This window comes from Thalia democratica, chromosome 3, assembly GCF_965202585.1.
Source record: "Thalia democratica chromosome 3, ktThaDemo2.hap1.1, whole genome shotgun sequence".
NCBI lineage: Eukaryota > Metazoa > Chordata > Thaliacea > Salpida > Salpidae > Thalia > Thalia democratica.
In genome coordinates, this window is record NC_139167.1 from 39748163 (window position 1) to 39769874 (window position 21712).

General features: G+C 25.3%; 2 protein-coding genes across 2 annotated transcripts; both read right to left on the minus strand.

Annotated features, from left to right (window-relative positions):
• Positions 1 to 7342: 7342 nt before the first annotated feature.
• LOC145831266 (aminoacyl tRNA synthase complex-interacting multifunctional protein 1-like) lies at positions 7343 to 12627 on the minus strand. The gene is made up of 8 exons (XM_082938449.1): positions 12563 to 12627; positions 12140 to 12267; positions 11784 to 11893; positions 10860 to 10965; positions 8985 to 9104; positions 8583 to 8707; positions 7982 to 8153; positions 7343 to 7818 (listed from the first exon to the last, which is right to left on the minus strand). The coding sequence occupies exons 2-8, from the start codon at positions 12240 to 12242 to the stop codon at positions 7652 to 7654; spliced, it is 903 nt and encodes a 300-aa protein (XP_082794575.1). The 5' UTR covers positions 12243 to 12267; positions 12563 to 12627; the 3' UTR covers positions 7343 to 7651.
• A 154-nt stretch (positions 12628 to 12781) lies between these two features.
• On the minus strand, positions 12782 to 13216 carry LOC145831267 (coiled-coil domain-containing protein 86-like). The gene has a single exon (XM_082938450.1). The coding sequence runs from the start codon at positions 13207 to 13209 to the stop codon at positions 12787 to 12789; it is 423 nt and encodes a 140-aa protein (XP_082794576.1). The 5' UTR covers positions 13210 to 13216; the 3' UTR covers positions 12782 to 12786.
• Between the last annotated feature and the right edge of the window lie 8496 nt (positions 13217 to 21712).

The following is a 21712-nucleotide window of genomic DNA, read 5'->3' on the forward strand; positions in this document are numbered from 1 at the left end:
TAAAGGTTCTTTCTTACAAAAACATGTTTATAGTAGGCTACAATATAAACTTTATAACCGCTTAAATTTATAAAAATTTTACATAGCTTAAAAAATTACTTAAAATAACCAGTATTAGTTTTAACAATTTTAATAAATTTTATTTGTAGTTATACTGTATGAAACGTATAAAAACTTGCTATTTTTATTTATTTATTAAATTTACAGAAAAGCATAGTATTTTTTTAAGAAAATTTAACATGCTTTGTGACTGTTTAAGGTAATATACTTTTACTTAACAAAGTATAGTGTAATATTGAACTTTTGATAATAGAAGTTTTTTTTTGTAAGTTTCGTTTATTAACAATTAGTTAATGTGATTACACATGCCTTATAAACAAAAAAAAATATTTATGTAAATAAGATAACGAGTCGTTCATCTTACATAGTTACATTCAAAAAAAACATTTACTCTGGTATTGTTAAATATATTGCTTGACAGTTTAAGCAAGTTAAATGTTGATATATTTTAAGTTAAACTAATAAAAACACTTTAAATTTTGTTTTCATGTAGTCTGATAAGTAGCTTTTTATAACTGGAAATTCGTACCAATGTTCTTATTTACACTTTAATATTTAAAAGAAAAAATTGACCGCAATTTTTAAAACAAAATAAAAACTTTTGACATCTAATAGCTTGATTAATGTCTACTTTAAAATTGAAAAGGAAGCAATTCCTTAGTATTTAAAATAAAGGCTAAAGTACGTACAACAGCACAATATGATCTAACTAGTAGAATAATATTTCGTATATTCTATGTTAAACTTTAAGTTAATAATGTATTTAAACAATATACTTGTTTATAATGGCAAAATAGTCTGAAGATAAAAAAATATTTTAATACATCCTAGACAAGACATTAAAAGGTATCCGTGGTGTGCGACTCGATAACCAAAATATTTTTCGCTCACCAGCTCCTAGGACTAAATATTTTGAGCGCCTTTTTTCAATAAAATTAAAAATAGTAGTATCTTAAAAGTATAAATAGCCTAATCTATATTTTTAAAAAAGTTGAATTAGTTTCTTCTAGAAAAAAAAACAACATTGTGCAAATTCAATATTCTACTAAACTTTTTTTTTCTTAAAAAACCAAACTTACTTGATAAAAAATAGTTTAATGTTAACAAAATATTAAGATCAAAAATTAACCAGTTGTAAGCTACTAAAAACTTTTCAAATGAAAATAAACTTTAGCTCCCTTTTATTTAAAAGGATCTGATATTTTGTTTTATGTGTTAGAAGAACAATATTTTTTTATGTAGTTTGTTTTACTCTTATTTTCTTAGTTTGTTGATCTGATACTGTAAATTTTATTTAGCATAGAGAGTATTAAACCTTACAGTTACAAACACAATATTTTTTGTTCAAAAATGCAAATGTTTAATACTTTTTGTGCACTTTTTTTACATTTGGAAGTTATTTTATAATTTTTAAATTAATTTTGTATCTACTTAGAATAAAACATTGAGACAATAACAAATAATAGCCACATATTTTTTTACTTTTTTTATTGTAGATAGGTCTTTTTAAAGATAAATCAAAATGTTTAGCGATCTGTTTTACAAAATTTAAGACCTATACTTATTATCTCTTTTAATTAGTAAAGGTTAGTATAAAATAAACTAAGTTGCGGTTCAACTCAAAAACTTTAACACTATATTTTTTATCCGTTATAGTTTCGTTTCTTAGCTCATACACACGTGCTACCATAAAACTACAAATAAATTAACTTTAATGATAATATTACAGCAATAACTTTCTTCTTATAGTATTTTTTGTCGAAACAACCTATGACAAGTTTGTAAAACTGAATTATATTTACAACTATTCCAATTACTTTCATTACTCTTTGTATGTTTGCTGTCTCGCACTTAATGTTTCTTAATGTAATACTTAACTCAGTGAAGTTTAACACATTGAAGTTTGATTTAGTTACCAGTACTCCAAGGATTTACAGTATGCTTATGGAATATTAAAATATCTAAAATCTTTACAAGTCATTCCAGAAGTTCCATTTGTTGTCACATAAACTGATTTTTGTTTTATTAGTTTTTTGTTGAATGTTATCATTTTACTGGTGTGGGTTTAGTATGTCTAACCTGTTGTTGTGCTTTGCATTGTGACAAAAAATATATAAAAGTTTGGGAACGCGCAACAAAATAGTATTCCTAGCTTAGCAGTATCTGTTACATCAGTGCTCTCATAAATACTGGTTGACAAATGTTCTGAAGTTTCAATAAACTAATTTTGCCTGCTTTCGCCGAATCAAACTTTTTTTTTTTTAAATGCGAGCATTAAAAATAGTTGCTACTAATATGGAAAAACAATGCTTTAGTTCAGCTTTTTCATACAAACTTTTGAAAGCATATGATTTCTATTTTTTCTTCAATTAGTTTTTTTACCATACAGTTTGTCTCGGTAAACTTTACAGTTCTGTTTAAATTTACTTAAAATACTAATTTGCAGTTTTTAGATTATTTTTTTTACTGTGCTGTTAATGTTTTGTAAAAAAATAATGGCAAAATAAAACTTTGATTGCTCATTTCTTTTTTGATATTGTCGCTTTACGTTATATTAACTTTCAACTCATGCAATTTAGCTACATACAAAACAAAATTGTGTACTGATAAAAAAATTATTTAGTGCTTAATAAAAAAGGTTTGAGTCTTAGTTATATCGGTAAGAATAGTATTATCATCGGAACAGATTTAGTTCTCTTTTTTTTTGTTGCAAAATAATATTTATTAAAAAAAAAATAATTTTGTTTTAGAATACAAAGTAATTTATTGGAATTAGTAAAACGTTTATTTTTGTTTTATTAATATAATAAACACAATATTAATCTTTTTTTTCAGTTACATTCACATCTTTTACATTACAATAAATGTAAATAACTAAAGTAATGAATTAATTAGTGTTGATGCTTTAAATAATGAAAGTTTAGTAACAAAGAGAGTTTAATAGTTGATTTTAATTAAGTTAAACAATTTAAATAAAAAAATTAAACACTGTCTTGGACAAGACGTTAAAAGATATCCGTAGTATGTGACCCGATAACCGAAAAGTTCTTCGTACACCAGGTCCTACAACCAAATATTTTGAGCGTCTTTTTTATCGTTCGATAAACTATATGTACTGTTATATGTTTGTGAAGTTAGCCTAACGTAGTTGATAATGTTAAACTCGTTGTCAACTATAATATAAAACATTTTCAAAACGTCCTCTTTAATGGGGTATAAAAACAAGCAATTAAAACTAACCTTGCATATTAGATAAAAATTAAAACACATTTTACTTTGTAATGCATGAGTTTATAAACTGGAAATTACGAACATTATCTTTTAGTTCTTAGTTTAGCTATAGTTTTTAATTCACCTACAGATAAAAAGTACCAAGTTATTAATAATCAAAATAGAAACTTGAGAATAACAAATAAAATTAGCGTCCAAGACAACTAGCCAAGATTATCAAAAAAAGATATGAATTGTAAAAGATAACTGTTGTATTAACTTTTACTTAGATATTTTAATTTTGTTGATTTTTTATAACTAAAGCATACTACTTTGAGGGTTGTAATGATATATTTTTGTAGTTTTTCTGTCTAAGGTTATAATTCGTTTATATGTCTCTTTTTTTTCTTAAAAATTTTTGTTTTATTTTTAAAGTTTAAATCTTTGAACTTAAAAACATAATACTTGTTAGCTCGTAGTAGATTGTGAAAGTATGTGGTATACGACTCGATAACCAAAAGGTTCTTTCGGACACCAGGCCCTTAGACTAAACTTTATAAGCGCTTTGCTTTATCGTTCAATAGACATTAATGTTCAAGATTTGTGGTCTACTGGATCCAGGATCAGGATGCAGTGGAATCTTGATTTCAAAAACAGATCAGTAATTTAAAAAAAAAAGGTTTCCGGACAGATCCTGATCAAATAAGTTAAGCTAAGCAACTTTTATTTATATTTTATCAAAGCAAAAGTGTTTATTTTAAAAACGAAATCAATTTTTAACAAAACTCTCCATGAAAAGAAACACGTAAATCTTAATTTATAAAAATTCCATAGTATTGGTACTTTTACAGTTTGTATTTTTTGTGTATTGTAGATTTTGTTTTTTGCGGCTGTAAAGTTACGAACATTTTCAAAGAAAAATTCAAATGTACATTTTTTACTTGCACTTTACTAGCTTATGTATACCTTTATTTGATGAATAAAAAATATTAACTTACTGATACATAATCGTTTTTTTATGACACGCTAGTCTTATTTTTTCTATAAAGTTTTAAATTTTCATAATAAATTAAAATTGGCAAAATATCCGCATTTACTAATAAGTCCTGTTCTGAAATTACCTAATACTTTTACACCTGCAAATGGTATTCCTAATTTTTCCATATTACATCAAATATAGATTTTTTATATTTCATTTACAGGGATTTTCTGTAGGATCTCCAATTTTAATTTTCTTTAAATATCATTCTCATTTAAGTTTGCAATGTTGGTATAAGAAGTTAGTTTACTTTCTTAATTTTTTTTAATCGTGAAACTAAGCATAAGTTTATTGAATATACTTTTGAGATTCATTGCTGTTGAACCAATGTAATTCATATTTCACATTTCTGGGTAATTAAAGCTTAGTAATGTGAGGTATTTACCTTTTAGTAGGTAAATCTTTTTTATTAAAAGAAAATCAATGTTTTATTTATACAAAATAAAATTTTATTTCACTTCTATTCAGTTTTTTTATCTAGTGTCTTATTGATTAACTTGGAAATTTCATATTTTGAATTAAGCAATTTACGCTCAGTTTCAACCCGCGCACAATTTACACCCGAACAATTCCAACCAGCAAAGTTCCACCCAATCAATTCAAGGTAAAAAAAAGACTTAAGAAAAAAAAATTTATGAGAAAAAAGTTACTGACCAACGTTAAGGATAAGGGGTAACAAAATTAGTAAAAAGAAAGAAAAAATTATCATAATGAAAAAAGAAACTATTGCTTGGAATTTGATCGGTTTGACTAAATTTGACATACATGCAAGAACTTTCTTTAAGGAAACAATTTAGTTTTAAAAAAGAAATTGTTACACAGTTTACGCTCTTTTTAATTTATTTCAAACCTCTCCATTAAAGGTTAAATCGCATTCTTAAACCTATTACAAATCTGTACTAACTGATAATTGATTAACAAAAAAATGTTTATCTAGTTTAAATGTTTTTTATTACACATTTAAAGCCGCGTGGACTTTGCTGGCAAAACAGAAACCTCTGACATACTACGTATTTTTAGCTTGAAAGCAACTTGTGTAAAACAAATAATATTGAGCTTTGATATGTGCTCTTTGACTGTGCCACTAATTCGATTTTTCGGTGCAAGTTGATGTTTCGTTTTTAAAAAAGCAATATTTGAACACAAATTTGAGTTTAAACAATTTAAAATAGCTGAACAGTATTCCAAAACTGCGTGGTCCACCAACAATTACTTTCTAAGATGTCAAGCCCGCAAAAGACATTTTTAATAAATTTGGCCTGTCGACTAAGTAATATTTCTACCCATATTATATAAGTAAATTTAAAAACAAAGTAAAACTATGTATTTAATTTTGAACTAACTCGATCCGGCCAGATCTTGATTTGAAAAAGATCCAGACACTACATAACTGTTTTGAAGCAAAGTTTTACTTTAGTACGGTTCTTATCTTTTTTGAAATCGGTTCAATAAACGAAAAAGCTCTGTTTATGACTCTACTATGTTCAAGCACAAAAGTGTACCATCCAATTTTTATATACCGAAACCCTTATTTCTCAACAGTACATAAAAAAAATCTTTAAATAGATCAGTTTATTAGTTTTCTTATTAATAAGTTTTAATGTGCTAAGTTATGTTGCAACAATTTTATAGTCTTGGTTATAATTAATTTTAACGTTTTTTTTTAAATAATTTGCAGTATTTGTTAACTACTTCACATATAATTTTAGTTGTCTTAAAAAGGACACGTAGTATAATAAGAATGTGAATAAACTTAAAGGGATAGTGTGAACTCTCATACCCGTTTTGATTTAAAATATCATTAAAATTTGAAACACTAGTCGGATCTAAACTCATTTTAAATGGAGCTTTTTAAAACGGCAAATTATTAAAAAAACACAAAGAATAAAACTGTTAAATGAATAGGTGCACGACATTCCGAATTCTTAGAAAAAAAATTGGAAGGGTCACAACTAAAAAAGTAATGTTTATTTGTCAAATATAAAAAATACATATGTAGGTCCTATTAATATCTACAAGCCATTTTTCATTTTTGCAAAACATCAAATATTTTTTGAGATATGGCGTAAATAAAGTAAAAAATAGAGTTACTTTTAGTAAATTTAAAATACCTTGAAAAATATTTAAGATTAAACAAAAAAGTGGCTTGTAGATACTAATAAGATCTGCACATTTATTTTTATATATTTCATATTTATATTACTTTTCGAGATAGTCTTTTAAATATTTTATTAAGAATTTGAATTGTCGGAATTTGAGTTGTCCGAATTTGAATTGTTATGTAAACAAAATGATTACTACACAAAATCTATATACGATAAGAAGCTAACAAAAATACAATAAAGGTTCAAAAGTTTACTAAACTTTTAGTTTGCTGATATTAAAACGGGAAATCAAAATTTTGATGTGTTTGAACTGATTGGTTTCGTGCTGAATACAATGGAGTTTTAGCATAACGCTTTACTAAACTAGCTTTCTTTCGAAAAGTTATTGTTCGTTTTGTATAAATATGTACTAAGAAAATTATTGATTTTAAAGACATACTTATTTGCTTTTACTTTTACCTATTTACGAAAACGTCAAATTTTTTCTATTTACTCAAGTAAAAATTAATTTTAATATATACCATAATAAACTTAAAATAAAACAGTGTATTCTACTACATACTAACCTTACCGTTACTTGATCAATCAGCAAAGTTTATAGTCGTTTAAAAAATAATTGATAGTATTTCGACTAGAATTTACTGCATAGGAAAGCTGCAATACTAAGGTCATAATTTATACTAAAAAGTGATTTTTTTTAAATTAGGAACATATTAATTTTTGAAGATCTAAATACTTCTGTAACTAATGAAATTAATTTTTTTAAGGTCAACACCCACAATTAAAAGGTACAGAGGGTTATGATAATTTATATTGTTTAAGGAATGAGGATATTTAAGAGAAAGTTTTAAAATATATTATTCAACAATTACTTATACAAACTAAGAATAAAATTATCTAGATAATAATTAAATTAATGTAATGGCAGTTGTACCAAAATCAAAGCTTTATTAACGTATCACCACTTAAAAAATAAAATCATCCAATAACATAAATAACTAAGTTTATTGGCTATATGCATATTAAACAGACACACATACATTCTAACATAATTTTTAGTTAAAAAATTCATAAAATACATCTAACGTTAACATAAAAAACAAGATATAGTTAAAACTTATTTCCAGGTAAGTATAAATAACGAAGTGGTTTTCTTTCCAAAGCACAAAAATTGATAAATATATTTCTTACAACCCATTATGTTAAACACTGACGTGCTCGTATAGCACACTAAAATTTATCTGCAAGCTGCCGAACTTAAGCTTTGGCTTTTCAATCCGCCCTTGCCTTGCACTTGAAGGGGTTTTCCCTTGTACACAACTTCACACTTGTCGTTGGTTTTCAAGTCTGGAAGAATTTTCTCGAGAATTTTCTTTTTAGGATTGATGAGCGCGTCGGGTTCTCCTGTTTGTTTTGAAAATCGAATCATTTATTTGAGCATAGCTATTACGTTTTCTGTTATATTTTAATATGTAAAAATTATGCACTTAGAAGTTTATATGCGAGTCTTAAGTAATGAAAATATTAAAAATGAAAGTCATTAGCTTTGAAATATAATATGACCAACCTGAGAATCCCTCAACAGTGATTTTGTCACCGGCAAGAGCGTCAGCTGGCGGATCGATTATTTCAACTTTTCCGTCTTCGGACGCCGCACACATCACCATTCCCTGTGAAACTTCGCCTCTGATCTTGTTCGGCTTCAAATTGCAAAACACGATCACGTGACGACCCTGCATCTGTTACCAATATTGTTTAAATTTATCATTCTATCAGTAGAATTATTTTCTTATAGAGTTTTGGTAAAACCTCAAGTACTTTTTCTACTATTTTGTTAATACAAGTACTTTCTAACATAAAACACTCACAAACATAACAACACCGAAGTTTCTAAAAATTGGATTTTAAAATTATTAAACCTCAAAAAATTTTGTGATACTGTAAAAAACATACTTCTTAACTTTAAATAAGTACAATACATACATATTTATTCTCCTTTTTTTTTATATTAAAAAATTTTAGAATAAAACTGTTGGCAATTACAAAAAATGTGTGGATAAGAATGTTCTTCCTTGCAAACAACATCTGGTAGTTTTACAACAGCTTATTACTCAAAAACTCAAATAATATAAATTTACTTAGTCGAATTGAAAGCATTTGAAACTTACTTTATCAATAGTGACGTGCTTTCGAACACCAGTCACGATATTTCTTGGTTCCTTCTCACCAACGTCCATTTTTTCCACATACAAACTGTCGGCACCTTCATGGTACTTAACTTCAACTATCTTGCCTGTTGTCAATAAAACGATTGCCTTAAATTTACACACAACTTGATGTATGCTTGTTACAGAAAAAAATAGCTTTCCATTTACCTTCTTAGATGTTTTCCTTGGTTTTTTATGAATGAAACTGAGAAGAAAATTAAAATTCCTAATTGAATTTAATAAACCCTTTTCTCATTGACATTTGCTTTTAAAAGAAAACAATATCAGACGTATTTCAAAGCATTGAAAAATTTCCAACAGTAAAACTCTCAAATTATCAAAAATTTCAAACTCAACACTTACCGACGCGCAGATCGATTCTGGAAATGTCAACTGGAGCTTGAGTGTCTCCCCCGGCCTTCTTGTCTTCGCCCTTCTTCTCCTTCTTCACTTTTTGCTTCTTTTGAGCTTTTTTGTTGTCCGCTGCCAGTATTTAAACAACAAATTTGTAAGAACAAAACTTTTAACATTATCAAGTTATCTCAATTTTTACACTACTGGTTGTTGTAAGCAATCATTCTAAAGATAAGATGATGAAGTAAATTCTGAATATTAAAATTTAATTTAATGAATACTTTTTTGGATCGATTGATATCAGTACTGTGGATATTATTTACAATTGCATAAAATCGAACTTGAACAACCTTAACAGGATCTTTATGATTTTTTTAATAAAACATGAAAATTTATAAAGTAATTATTCGTGCTACTTATTATAAATTATGTGGTAAGGTAATGGATCAAGTTTATTAAAAAAACATACAAGATTTTAATAAGTGTTTAAATACAGTCATAAGTTTTATGTATTAAAACATAACATACCCAAATCTTTTCAAGTACAGATTCTGAAAGATTTAAACTTTACATTTTATTACAAGTCATTTGCTTTATATTTTTGTCAAATGAGTCAACTAAATACATACAACAAAATATTATTTAACTTCTAAATAACTTTAACATACATACCATCAAATCAAAAAAAAAGATAACTGAGACATAGCATTTATTTTCATAATTAAAAACACATACTACATAAAGTAAAGAATCATAGTTCTTAAATTTAGTTTTCATCAAAAAATTGTAAAATTCATATTGAAACTTTTCTTTTGATTTTAAAGCACTTATACTAAAGTTTCAAAACTACACAGCAATAAATAAAAGATGATAATTTTTTTTATAAAATTTATTTAAGTCATTAATAATTAAGTATTTTCTTCAACTCATTCTTATTTTTTACATAATAAAGCTTAAAGTTGCTTTTTACAGCATTTTAAATTTAATTTAACTTTTAAGTTAGAAGCAATCAAAATTTAAATGTTCAATAGGCAATAGGACATGTGAATTAAAACTGCAATAAAAAAAAATTAAAAGATATATATTTTACTATTTTTCAGCAATTGTATTCATACTTTTTCTAAGTGATCCTATTGAAATAATGAAAACTTGAAAGAAAGTAAATTTTAATTTTTAACTAAAAATTTCTAAGACATTTTTTATGGTCGACTTCTACCAACTTACTTTTTTTTTGAAAAAAAAAAACTTCTTTAAAATTTGGTGCAAATAGCTTTAGAAACTAAAGAGAAAGATATTTTGTATTTTAAAATAAATCATCCTCTTACTTTGTGTTGAAAACTTTTTACAAAACTATACATTATAAGTTGAAATTTTTATGTTGTTTAAACTGTTAGTCTCCACTATAGGAATTTTAGCAGAATACTGATAAAATAGTGGTAAAAGATACATATGTATACAACTACTTATTTTTACTTTTGTTAACTAAACAACTTTTTTTTTTTTGCCTAAATTTAATTAAATATTTTCGTTTTATTCATCCTATGCTTGGTTATTGAAAAAAAAATATTGTTTAGATTAATGAAAAAATCAATTATGATAAACTAAAAACATATTTATTAACCCTAGAAAAAATAAACTTTTAATAATTAAAAATATTTTCAAATATTAATCTTTTTGATTTGTTAGTTTACAAATTGGGAAATCTTACCAGATATGCAGTAGCTATTAAATTCTACACTAAGCAGATAAAAAAGTCATATTTTATTTTTTAAGGCTACTTCAAACTATTTTATTTGTATTAATAATAATTAGCTAGAATTTTAATTTAAAAATACTTTAAAGAACATGAAGTATTTCAAGTATATTTTTTAATATTAAACCAACCATTAGGTTTCTGCTCTACTGGGTTGGTCTTCACTGGGGCAGGCTTTGCAACTGGGGCAGGCTTTGCAACTGGTGCAGGCTTGCTTCCTTTTGTTGGAAGAGGAACCTGCAACATTTTCGTAGTGTTATAAATCTATACAGAAAAATATCTTTGTTTATTTTGTTTTATCACTTTTACTATAAACTTTTAAATATTTTTTTTTAGTTTAATAATTTTGACTTTGTAGTTAAATTTATTTTTTATTTCATTTACAAAAGGTAAAGTCAAGCATTCATTATAATTAGTTTTCATTTATAACATAAAATTTAAAATAAAGTGGAGCAATATTTAGGGTTGCCACTCTTTAAGTTAAAAAACTGCATTGAGTGACTAAAGACTGTCTTAAGTAAGCTTAAATTATCCTGAGTCATCCGAGTTTTTTCAAAGACTTGAAAAGTTTTTTTCATTTTTTTCAAAATTAATAAAAATCATGTTCTTTAACAAAATTGGTTATATAATAACAAATATTAATTATAAATTAATTAAATCTCATTCAAAGTCTAGAAAAAAATCTGTCCTGAGATTAAATAAAAATATCAAGTTTTTTATAAAAAAACATACTGTCTTGAGTCAGCTTGAATTTACAAAAGGAATTCAAAATATCTTAAGTTATCCTGAGATTTCTTAAATCTAAAAATATCCGAAATATGTGGCAACCCTGAATAGTTGAATATATGTTGGTTTTTGGAAATATATCTTTACTCAAAGATAATTCTTACTTTACTGCTGTCAAAACATTAAAATTGAAAATAAAATATTCAGTCTGGATTTTTATTTAATAGAGCAACAACATTTACAATTACTAAATTATTATTTTATTCATATTATTAATAAAAAAATTAAATAATGTTTATGTTTTTAATTTTATATGAATGTTTAATTACTTGTACTTTTCCATTAGCTGTTTCAAGTGAAATAAGCTCTTTTTTTAGTACCTCAACTTTGTCCTGAAGCTTTTTGTTTTCAGCTTCTAATTTCAATTTATATTCATCTTCTGCAAAGTGAGAAGAAAACTTTGTTATTTGATAGTTTTTTAAATTCAAAGATAATAACTTTTTTGCCTTATTTCCAATCAACTGTGGATTCCAATTTTTGATAAAACCAGATTGAACAAAAATTTTTGTAATTAATGACATTATTATAAGTAAATCTCTATTAATTAATTAAAACTATTAAAGTTAAATTTTAAAAATTCAAAAAAAAATAGTAATACATAAAATTAAGATAGTTTTTAACTTACGCTTTTTCTTCAATATATCATTATGCAAGTCTCTTAATTTTAATAACTTTTCTTCAGTCTGTTTAACTCTTAGTTGAAAACCTTCAATAGACATATCAGACATTTTTATAGAATTAAGTATAAATATCCTTTTAAATAGTTTATTTTGTTAGCTTTCAAACTAACTAGAGTAAACAAAAAATTTATGTTCCTTAAATAAATTTCATATATTAAACATACATACTAGAAATGTACTAAAAAATACTACTAAACCAGACTATAAAATACTTGAGCAAAACCTAAAATTTTGAACAACATAATTTTTTTAATTTATAAACACTTTATAACCTTTAAAATTTTATTAATGATAAGTAAAACATTCATAAACTATAGAGTTTTTAGGACTAAAAATAGTTATTTAAGTGCATTATACTTTACACAAACCTTTCAAATTGAAGTATTTAAACACTTATGTTTAAAATTGTCTTTATCAACATGGTCACCTAGTAGTAATTTTAATTGTAGATTATTCTAATACAAAAAAAAAACTTATTTATAAATTCCTAGAAAAGCTTGCCTAAAAATTATTTTATATACTCAAAAAATTTACTAATTTATTTTATTTGGTCTACAATGCAAGTTACAAACAAGTGAGTTCAAAAAAATGTTTACATTTTGACAGTTTTTGTCTTGCAGATATCTGCGGTTCTGAGCATTCTCAGTTGCTTTTTCTTCATCCTCTTGATTTTAGCAGGGTTTGTTATAACTTGTACAACTTCAGACTTTCTCTGATTTTCTTCTTTAGTCTTCTTATGAGCTTCTACACGGCGTCTGTACTCCAATTTCTCTTGCCTTTTAATTTCACCAAGTTCTGCTTGATAGGCTTTAAGACTATTCAACTTTTTCTTTGCTGCCATTTTTCTTTCCCAAGATGACTTCAGTGGCTTGTCTTTTCCCATTGAAGTGAACCTTTGCTTGTTTGATTTCCAGGGCCTTCCAGATTTAGGAATACCTTTTACATTACCACTAGCATCTAGTAACAGGTTCTGTTGGCTAGTAACAGAATTGGAAGGTGTTGCTACTTTAGTCATTTTACAAAAATTCTGTTTAAGTAGATAAAATTAGTAAAATGTTAGTAACTCATATTCACATTTTAAGTTTTGGATTGAAGTAAAATATATAAAAACAGCTAAAAAACATTTAGTCATTTTAGTGTATGTGTTTATTACAGAGTTGTCTTACACTCAGGGTAATCAGGGGAACTAAGAATATTTTGAAGTTCTATAAAATGTCAGGGAAACTCAGAATATTTTGTCTTTTTTTTCAACCCAGGATAACTCAGAGCAGTTATGAATTTTTTTCTAAAAATCTCAGGACACTTTTAAGATTTTTTTAAATCACAGAACAGATATTTTCTACATCTAGAATGAGATTTAGTTGATCCAGTTTTCACCATTAAGCTTTATAGTTATTTTATATACCTAATTTATGCATAAACATGATTTTCATTGATTTTGAAATGCTTATTTAAAAATTGAATAGCCTTAAGGCTAGCTCTTTGTTATTATTAGAAATAAAATTGTAAGTTTTGTTTTAAACCTGATGTTATTATTTCTTGTGATTTAAGTTTATTCATGCAAGTGAGTACTTTATTAGGTGGTAAAATTAAAGATAGTCAATTTAAATGTCAAAAAAAATTCTATCTCATTTCTATCATGTATTAAGTTTTACTAACATGGTTACATTAAATTTTCCATAACTTAGTTTTTAATCTCAATTGATTTGAACTTTTATTCTGAATTTTTTTAAATAGTATTTCTCACAAGTTTAGTGAACATCTAATGCAGAAGCATACATGTACAATAGGGTGCATTTGTTGCCCCTCATAACTGAAAATTTTGTAGTAGAAGTTGAACTTATTGTGCATCGCCAATCGCGTAAAAAGACAGCACTGAAAAAGTATTAGCTTTCTAGATTTTACCACCATAGCACTTTTTACACTTTTTTAAAAACAACCCCTTTGTAAATTGTATGGGACTTTAAATATCCTGATATTTTGGCTGAAAATTATTGTACATGAAGCAATTACCACAAAAACACATTCTATGCATTATAAGACAGTTTAAAGGAAGTTTTATGAATTTTCTGAAAAACATAAAATTGACAATAAAAGTTTTAAAAATTGAGAAAATTAATATATCCAATATTCAAATTGATAAATAAAGAACATGATTGCGACTCTTTGAGTCAGAAAAACTATCCTGAGTGACCAAAAACTGTTCTGAGATATCAGATTTTTTTTTCAAATATATTGTTGGATACTTTTAATCAATAGAAATCAAGTTCCTTAACAAAATTGGTTGTAAAATATTGATACTAAATTAACTAAACCTCATTGAAAATATAGAAAAAAATCTGTTTTAAGATTATAAAAAACCCAATGAGTTTTTCATAAGAAAACAATACTATCTTGAGTTTAAAAAAAAAAGTAAAAAGATCTGGATTTATACTTAGCTGGATGAGTTATTCTGAGATTTTCAAAAACTTCAAAATATCCAGAGATATCCTGAGTATCCTGAATATATGGCAACCCTGAGAGGAGAATTTTGATTAAAATGAACTTTAAAGTTTCAGAGATAATTGTCAATGAAGAAATTGTAGTTCATTTTCGATGAAAACAACTTTTTTTTTCAATAGTTGAAATTAAAATAAAAACATTTTTTTTATTAAATTAACATATGTTTCTGTGTTTTAATAAGTTAATACACTTCAATTGTCCTAATCAAGTCCTGCAAAGTAAACTCAACTTTTCTTCTTAACACACAGAAACATATGTTAGTTCAATTAAGAAAAAATTCCTAGGTTATCTTGAGTAGTCTCAGTGTGTGGGAGCCTTGGTTTATTTAAAAATGTTTATGCTTATGTATCAGGATTGCCACTATTTGGGACACAAAAGCCAGCCTGAATTACAAAAAACTAACCTTAGTTGTGTTAGTCTGAGTTTATGGGGGACAGTATGCCAAAAACTGAAAAAAAAATAATTGCTTAAATACAGAAAATCCATTCTTTGAGGCAAAATATTCAGACTGAGTGAGTATGCTGAATTAAATTTAACTAGCCTAATCTTATAATAATATTGATAGAAAATATAATATGAGACAAATACTAAAAAAAATGTTAATCAACCTGAATTAATCATTAATACTAAATCAATAACAATAATAGTCATTAAAAACACAAACTTTAAGAATAAAAAAAATGTTAATCTAAAAATAATATTTCAAGATTCTTATAAACCTTCATGTACATGGTTGCTGTATGATTTTTTTTCAGGTTTTTGAAAGTACAAGTATTTTGTCCATCATAAGTAAAAAATTCAATTTTAGGTATAAAATTGTCTCAAATAGCACAAAATATTGAAGATAAACTGTAAGCTACTTTGAAAGTGCAATATAAAAACAAAATTTATTGGTAGAAAAAAAATGTTGTATATGATAGATTTTGGGTACATTCTAAAAGTTTCATTGTTAAAATGTCAAAATTGTATAAATTTCCAGGTTTTTTGGTGATTTTTGTTCAAAATTCCAGGTTTTTTTAAGTTTGTTGAATTCCATGTTATTTTTACCAAAATTGTCAAATTCTAGTTTAATTATCAACCCTGCACCTAGCCTTGAAAAAGTTTTAACTAGCCTGTTTTTTTTAAATAGGCCTAGTGTGTAGCAATAATTTTTTAGTTTTTACATTCACTGTCTCAGCCCTCAGGAATGAAATCTGGCTACAAGACAATTTTTAAGATAATTAAAATTTAGAGAAATATAATTTGCTATTGAAATAAAAGTTAACTTTACGCTACAAACATGTAAACAATTTTAATTGTTTTTAAAAATAAATACATATCCATCATATATATGTGCTATAGTTTAATGAACAACAAATAAGTACAATAAAAATATTGTAGTGTACAAAGTACTTTCTAGTTCTTAATAATAAGAAGTAATAAAAGAGATACATGATAGTAATAAATAAATAGTAACAATAAGTAATGATAATAAATATAAATAATACTAAAATAGTAAAAGTAAATAGGGAAAAACTTAAGAAATATTTCTGGACTTCACAATTTCAACGCATAATATTTTCTTTATTCTTACAGTATATTTTTACAAAATTTTTTAACCAAAATATATATATTCTTTTTTTTTTAGTAAGGATTTAATGGGATGGTGCTAGAGCCCATAGAAAAAGTTGGAAATTTATTGACTAATTTTTACTTAGACTCGTTGGTGAACAAATTATATTGACAGATTTTTTTTAATAGACTTAATATTTTTGAGCCACTTTTGGGTTTTTCAGTTTCGGTCTTTGATAAAGGTCTTCTTTTTAGAGCAGAAAATATTTAGTTTGAGGGGAATGTAATTTGCTGAGAATTTATGAATACTTTGTTAAATATATTTAAAAACCAAAAGTTACTAGTTTTTATCTTTTTTTTAACTTAGAAACTACAAAAAGGTCTGTAAATATTTCTAAGTTTAAGTAAAATGTTTTTAACAAAAAACTATTTTTTTTTTATAGAATATTTAACAAAATAATCCTAATTGCTCAGTGAATTAAGATTTATTTAAAACAAAATATTTTTTCCCAGGCAAGGAAACCCAAGTAAAAGACCAAAACTGAAAAAGTCAAAAATGGATAATATTTTGAAAACTAAAAAGTTTTTTTAAACAACACTGAGCAATAAATCTTATTAACTAAAGATTTTTTTTTTTTAATTATAAAATTCTATGTATATATCGTGTTATGTTACTAAAAATTAAAAAAACCAAAATGTCTTATTTTTCTATTAGTTCTTCTAGGACCCTCACTTCTCAGTAAACCCTAACTTTAGAAAAATGTTAGTTATAAGCTTACATAATTTAACGATTAATTTCTGTATAAAAATTACCGTAACATTTATTGTAATTTCATGTAATCTTGGACAAGACCGTAAAAGGTATCCGTAGTGTGCTATTCGTTAACCGATAGGTTCCTCGTGCACCAGGTCCTAGGACCATATATTTTGAGCGTCTTTCTTTTGTCGTTCAACAAACTTTAATTGTAAGAACAAAGGAATTGTTATGTGCTGAAATTAGTATGTTAATATTTTTTGTGAATGTCGTAAATAACCAAACTTATGGCCTTGTAACTGGTTTGTCAGTTTTCAACTTATAAATATAAGTTTTTTGTATTTCAATGATGAAACTAAATGGTTAGAATATTGTAAAATAAATAGAGAATTTAGATAAATATTGTAAAATTATAAATAATAGTTATAGAAAACAACTTAAAAATTAGATTTTTTAACTAGTAAAAAAGACATTTAAATATTACCTAAACTTGAAACTATAAACCAAATAAAACTTATTAACTTTTTATACTAAAAGTACTACGAAAATTATCACTTCGATAAACTGTTTTTTTTTTGTAGATTATCGAAAATTAGCATAAAGAGTTTGAGTATCAGAGAAGATCAAGATCAGATATAAATATAATTTTATGGTTTCGTTTCGAAACACCGTTTTCTTATTAAAAAATAAAATGAAATACTTAGACAAAAATTTCATCATCTAAAGTCAAGTAAATGAAAAAAGCTAAACTCAAAAATAAAAAATAAAAATTGCGCAATTTTGAATCATTCTGCTCTTTTTAATTCTATTAAGTGTCCATTTAAAAATTTAAACTAGTTAAGTACATCTATTATCGTTTATAACTAGCAGATTCTCCAAAATATTAATGTAGCTCTGCAATTTAAACATTGAATACTTAATAAACAGTTTTTTTTTTAATAAAAAGTTATGCTCTAGTGACTTTGTGGCTGTTTATCAATTAAAATCTGGTAGCTATGATACTAAGCAAGCTTTTTTACAGTTAGAAGTTGTTACCTAAACAAAATATCATTATTTTTTTACTTATTTGTCATGTAGATAAAAGACTAAAACAATTGAGAATACTTTTGACAAAAATGTTTATTCATGCAGTTTTTTTTTTCATTTAAAGCTGTATAGTTTTAATTAGTATAAGTACTTGGGTGTGCGCCCGATGTCCGAGAGGTCTTTTCCGATGCCCACGTTCTTGGACTTAAGTATTTATCAGCATCTTTTCGTTTCGTTTTTTTTGTTTAATAAACTTACAATGAGTACAACAGCCTTTGTTGGAAATTTAAAGTTAAATTAATAATACTTTTACTTCCCTGAAAAATGAAGAAATAGAAGATAAACTGTTCTGTATTATCAAAAAATTAATGTCAAAAATAGAATTTACTTTACTAAAATGTAAAAATTAAAGTCTTAAGTAAATACTAACTGTATTTAGTTTATTTTTTCAACCTGAAATCCATGAATAAGATGTAAAAAGTTCTATTGTAACATGCAGAAGTCTTATACTTTTCAGTATAAACATTGCGAATATAAGTTGTCAGACATAGAACAAAAAATGACCGATAAGTATTAAAAAAAAAAACATTAAACAATCGTGAATAATAAGCATCAACTAAGATGATAGCTTTGAAAAGCTTTTTTATATGCGTAGATTGTTTTAAAATATGCTTGCACAATTTTTATGCATGTATGTTTTTGTATACATAATCCTACAAACAGCGTTTTTATTTTCTGCTTTATTTTTTACATTCTGACGCTAGAATTGTTTAGATTGTTTTCAAAGTGAAAAGTAGCTAACAAAGAGAAACACTTTTAATAATTAAAATTTATAAAAGTCAGCTTCTATATTCTTTTCTCTATTTTTTCGTTTCTAATTAGCACAGGCGGCTAAATTCTAATCTAAACAAACCTTAACATTATATTAAATAAAAAGTTATAGTACAACTTGCTTTTAAACCCGGCTAAAAATAAACTAGTCAAGTTATACAGTTAGATTGCTTTGTCAGCTTTTTACTACTGTTAAGTTGTAAGATAGTTGTGTAACACCAACAAGTGTTAACTACTTTCGTCAAACTCGGTTTGTGTATTGTAAAAGTACAAATAATTTTGTGAAAGTATTTTGTCAGAGTTATTTATCTAAAAATTTTCATAAATTAATTCTTTTTATAATTAGTTTTCTAATTTTAATTTACAAATTGATTATTTACAATTTGTATTTATAACTTTTTTGTGTAAAAACTTGCCTAAATAGTACAATAAAGCTTTAAAAATATTATAAACTTCTGGTATGTATAAATCTATCCGCTTATAAAACTATGATCCATTTGAGTTTTTTATTTTTTTATAATCTTTGGGTTAATCCGACTTGTTAAGTAATAAAATATTGTTCCTTTTTTTTTTTCCTAGATTGCAACTCTTAAACTATCGTAGTTAAATGCATAGTCAAATGCATAGTTAAAGACCTTAGTCAAAATCAAAACTAACAGCGAAACAGAATACGAAAATAGTAATGAAGTCTAATAACTAAACTGTTTTGCTTTAATTAAAGGATTAAATTGTACTATGGATTGTTTAATATAATATATACCGATAATAACAACTAAAACTTGCAAAGGTTGTTTTAAATTATTATTGTTAATTTTATTGGTGCAGCAAATTTTTAAGTAACTTCTTTGGTTTGTTAAAACTATTAGTGAAAACTATAATACTAGATATTGTATAATTTTAAACATTATTCTAAATAATATAAACTTAATTTTGTCATCAACGTAGTAAATTTTATTTCTAACTACTCGATTGATTATAAACTATTTAGAAAATCTTTAGCATAAGTATTACAATTATAATAACGATATTTTTATAACTCATTTAGTATTACTATAAAACAATTTTGTTCAAAATTTATAAAATTTTCTTACAGCTGCTAGATAAGATAAATATTTGTTTTCTTAACAAACGCAAAGGACAGCAAAACTAAAAAGAAAGGTCTAAGTCAAAGTTTTTTTTTTTTAAACAGTATAATTGGAACGGAAGCGAAAACTATTTAAAAGAAATTAAAACTAAAAAAAACCTCTTAATTAATCATTATTAAAATTTAATAAACGGTTAGTACGCAAAACTAAAATAATAATATTTTGTAAAATTTAATTTCTTAGAACTTATAAAATTTATTATGACGTATTCTCTTTTTAGTCGTTGTTGCAAATTTTTATTCAAAAAATAAAAATCAATCAGAGTCATGATGCGCAAACGTGCGAATTTTATCTTCTACAAACTAATTTTAGGAGTAGTTGTCTCACCGCTGATATACTTTACAAAAGTCTACAAAAAAAAAAAGTTCAGCGTTTTTTCATACATAATTGGTAGTGGTTATGGAGAAATCAGTAGAAGTTCAATTTTTATTTCAACCACCGAAAAGAAACGAAGTTTTGTTGAATATCTTTATTATTTTTTCAAGGTCGAACCTGAAAAAAAGCAAAGTTTTTATGAAAAGATATGGAGCAACATTTTCAAGAAAGAACAAAAAGCTAAAAGTCTGCTGGATGTAGTTTTTGATTTATTACCATGGAAAGAAAAAGCAGTAGTAACTTGGCAGGAAAAAATATTTTCACACGTAGATAAATCAACTTCAGTTGTATCCGAATTTTTTATGCACCTTTGTGGATTTCAAAAACTGAAGAAAAACAGTTTTACCGAAATTTTAACTTCTCATCTCATGGATTTTATTCTTGATATGAAAGAAGTGGTAGCTGAAAATACCATGCTTGTGTATTTTACAATAGCAGTAATTGTCTTCTTGTATTTTCTTTTGAGAGAAAAAGAAGAAGATAAGAACAATTGGAAGACGAAAGCTATAAAGACGATTTAAATCACTTAGTCGAGTGTAAAGAAGTAATATAAGACCAAGACTCACACACGAAAAGCTGGATAGACTTAATTATTTCTACATGATAGATTACTTAAAGAGTATATACTTAAAAATAATTTTTGTTACTTAAATTTATTACGTCAAAATAAACTAAAACAAATATTTAATGTACTTACTTTTTTATTCAAACTAAAAGCAGTTCATAAAGTATCTATAAACTAACCTAATATTCATTTAGATTAAGAATTTCTAAACTCAAGTTGTAAAAAGAGTTAAAAACTTATGCCTTCTGTTTTTTATGCTTTTAAAAACTGAAAATTTTTTAACAAATACTTTTGTTATAAGTAGCAACTATATTGATAACTAAATAAGATGTTTCATAACTAAACTCGGATATGAATTTTATAAGCTTTAAATATAAAGCAACTAATAGTTATTGAAAAATAGCTTCACATCCTTTAGTAAAAGTTTTAAAAGCAACGATTTAGCTACCAGGTTTTTCAATGTCTATAAGTTTTATTTCTTTGAGCTATTTTTGAACTTTGACTTCAGTAATAAAATAAACTATGTACATAAATAAAGACTAATTTGACAAATACTTTCCAATTACATTCAACTTTAAGACTTTACAAATTTATACTTAAAACTTTGGCTATTTTCAAAAGATATTGAAGGTTTATTGACAACGGGAGTAGAACTCCTGAAAGCGTTTTTAATTTATATGTTTATCTGTAAGTAAACTATATTGTATATTGTAGATTTTGTAGATTTGAATATTTTGTGTAGTTTTAACTAATTATAAACTAATAATAC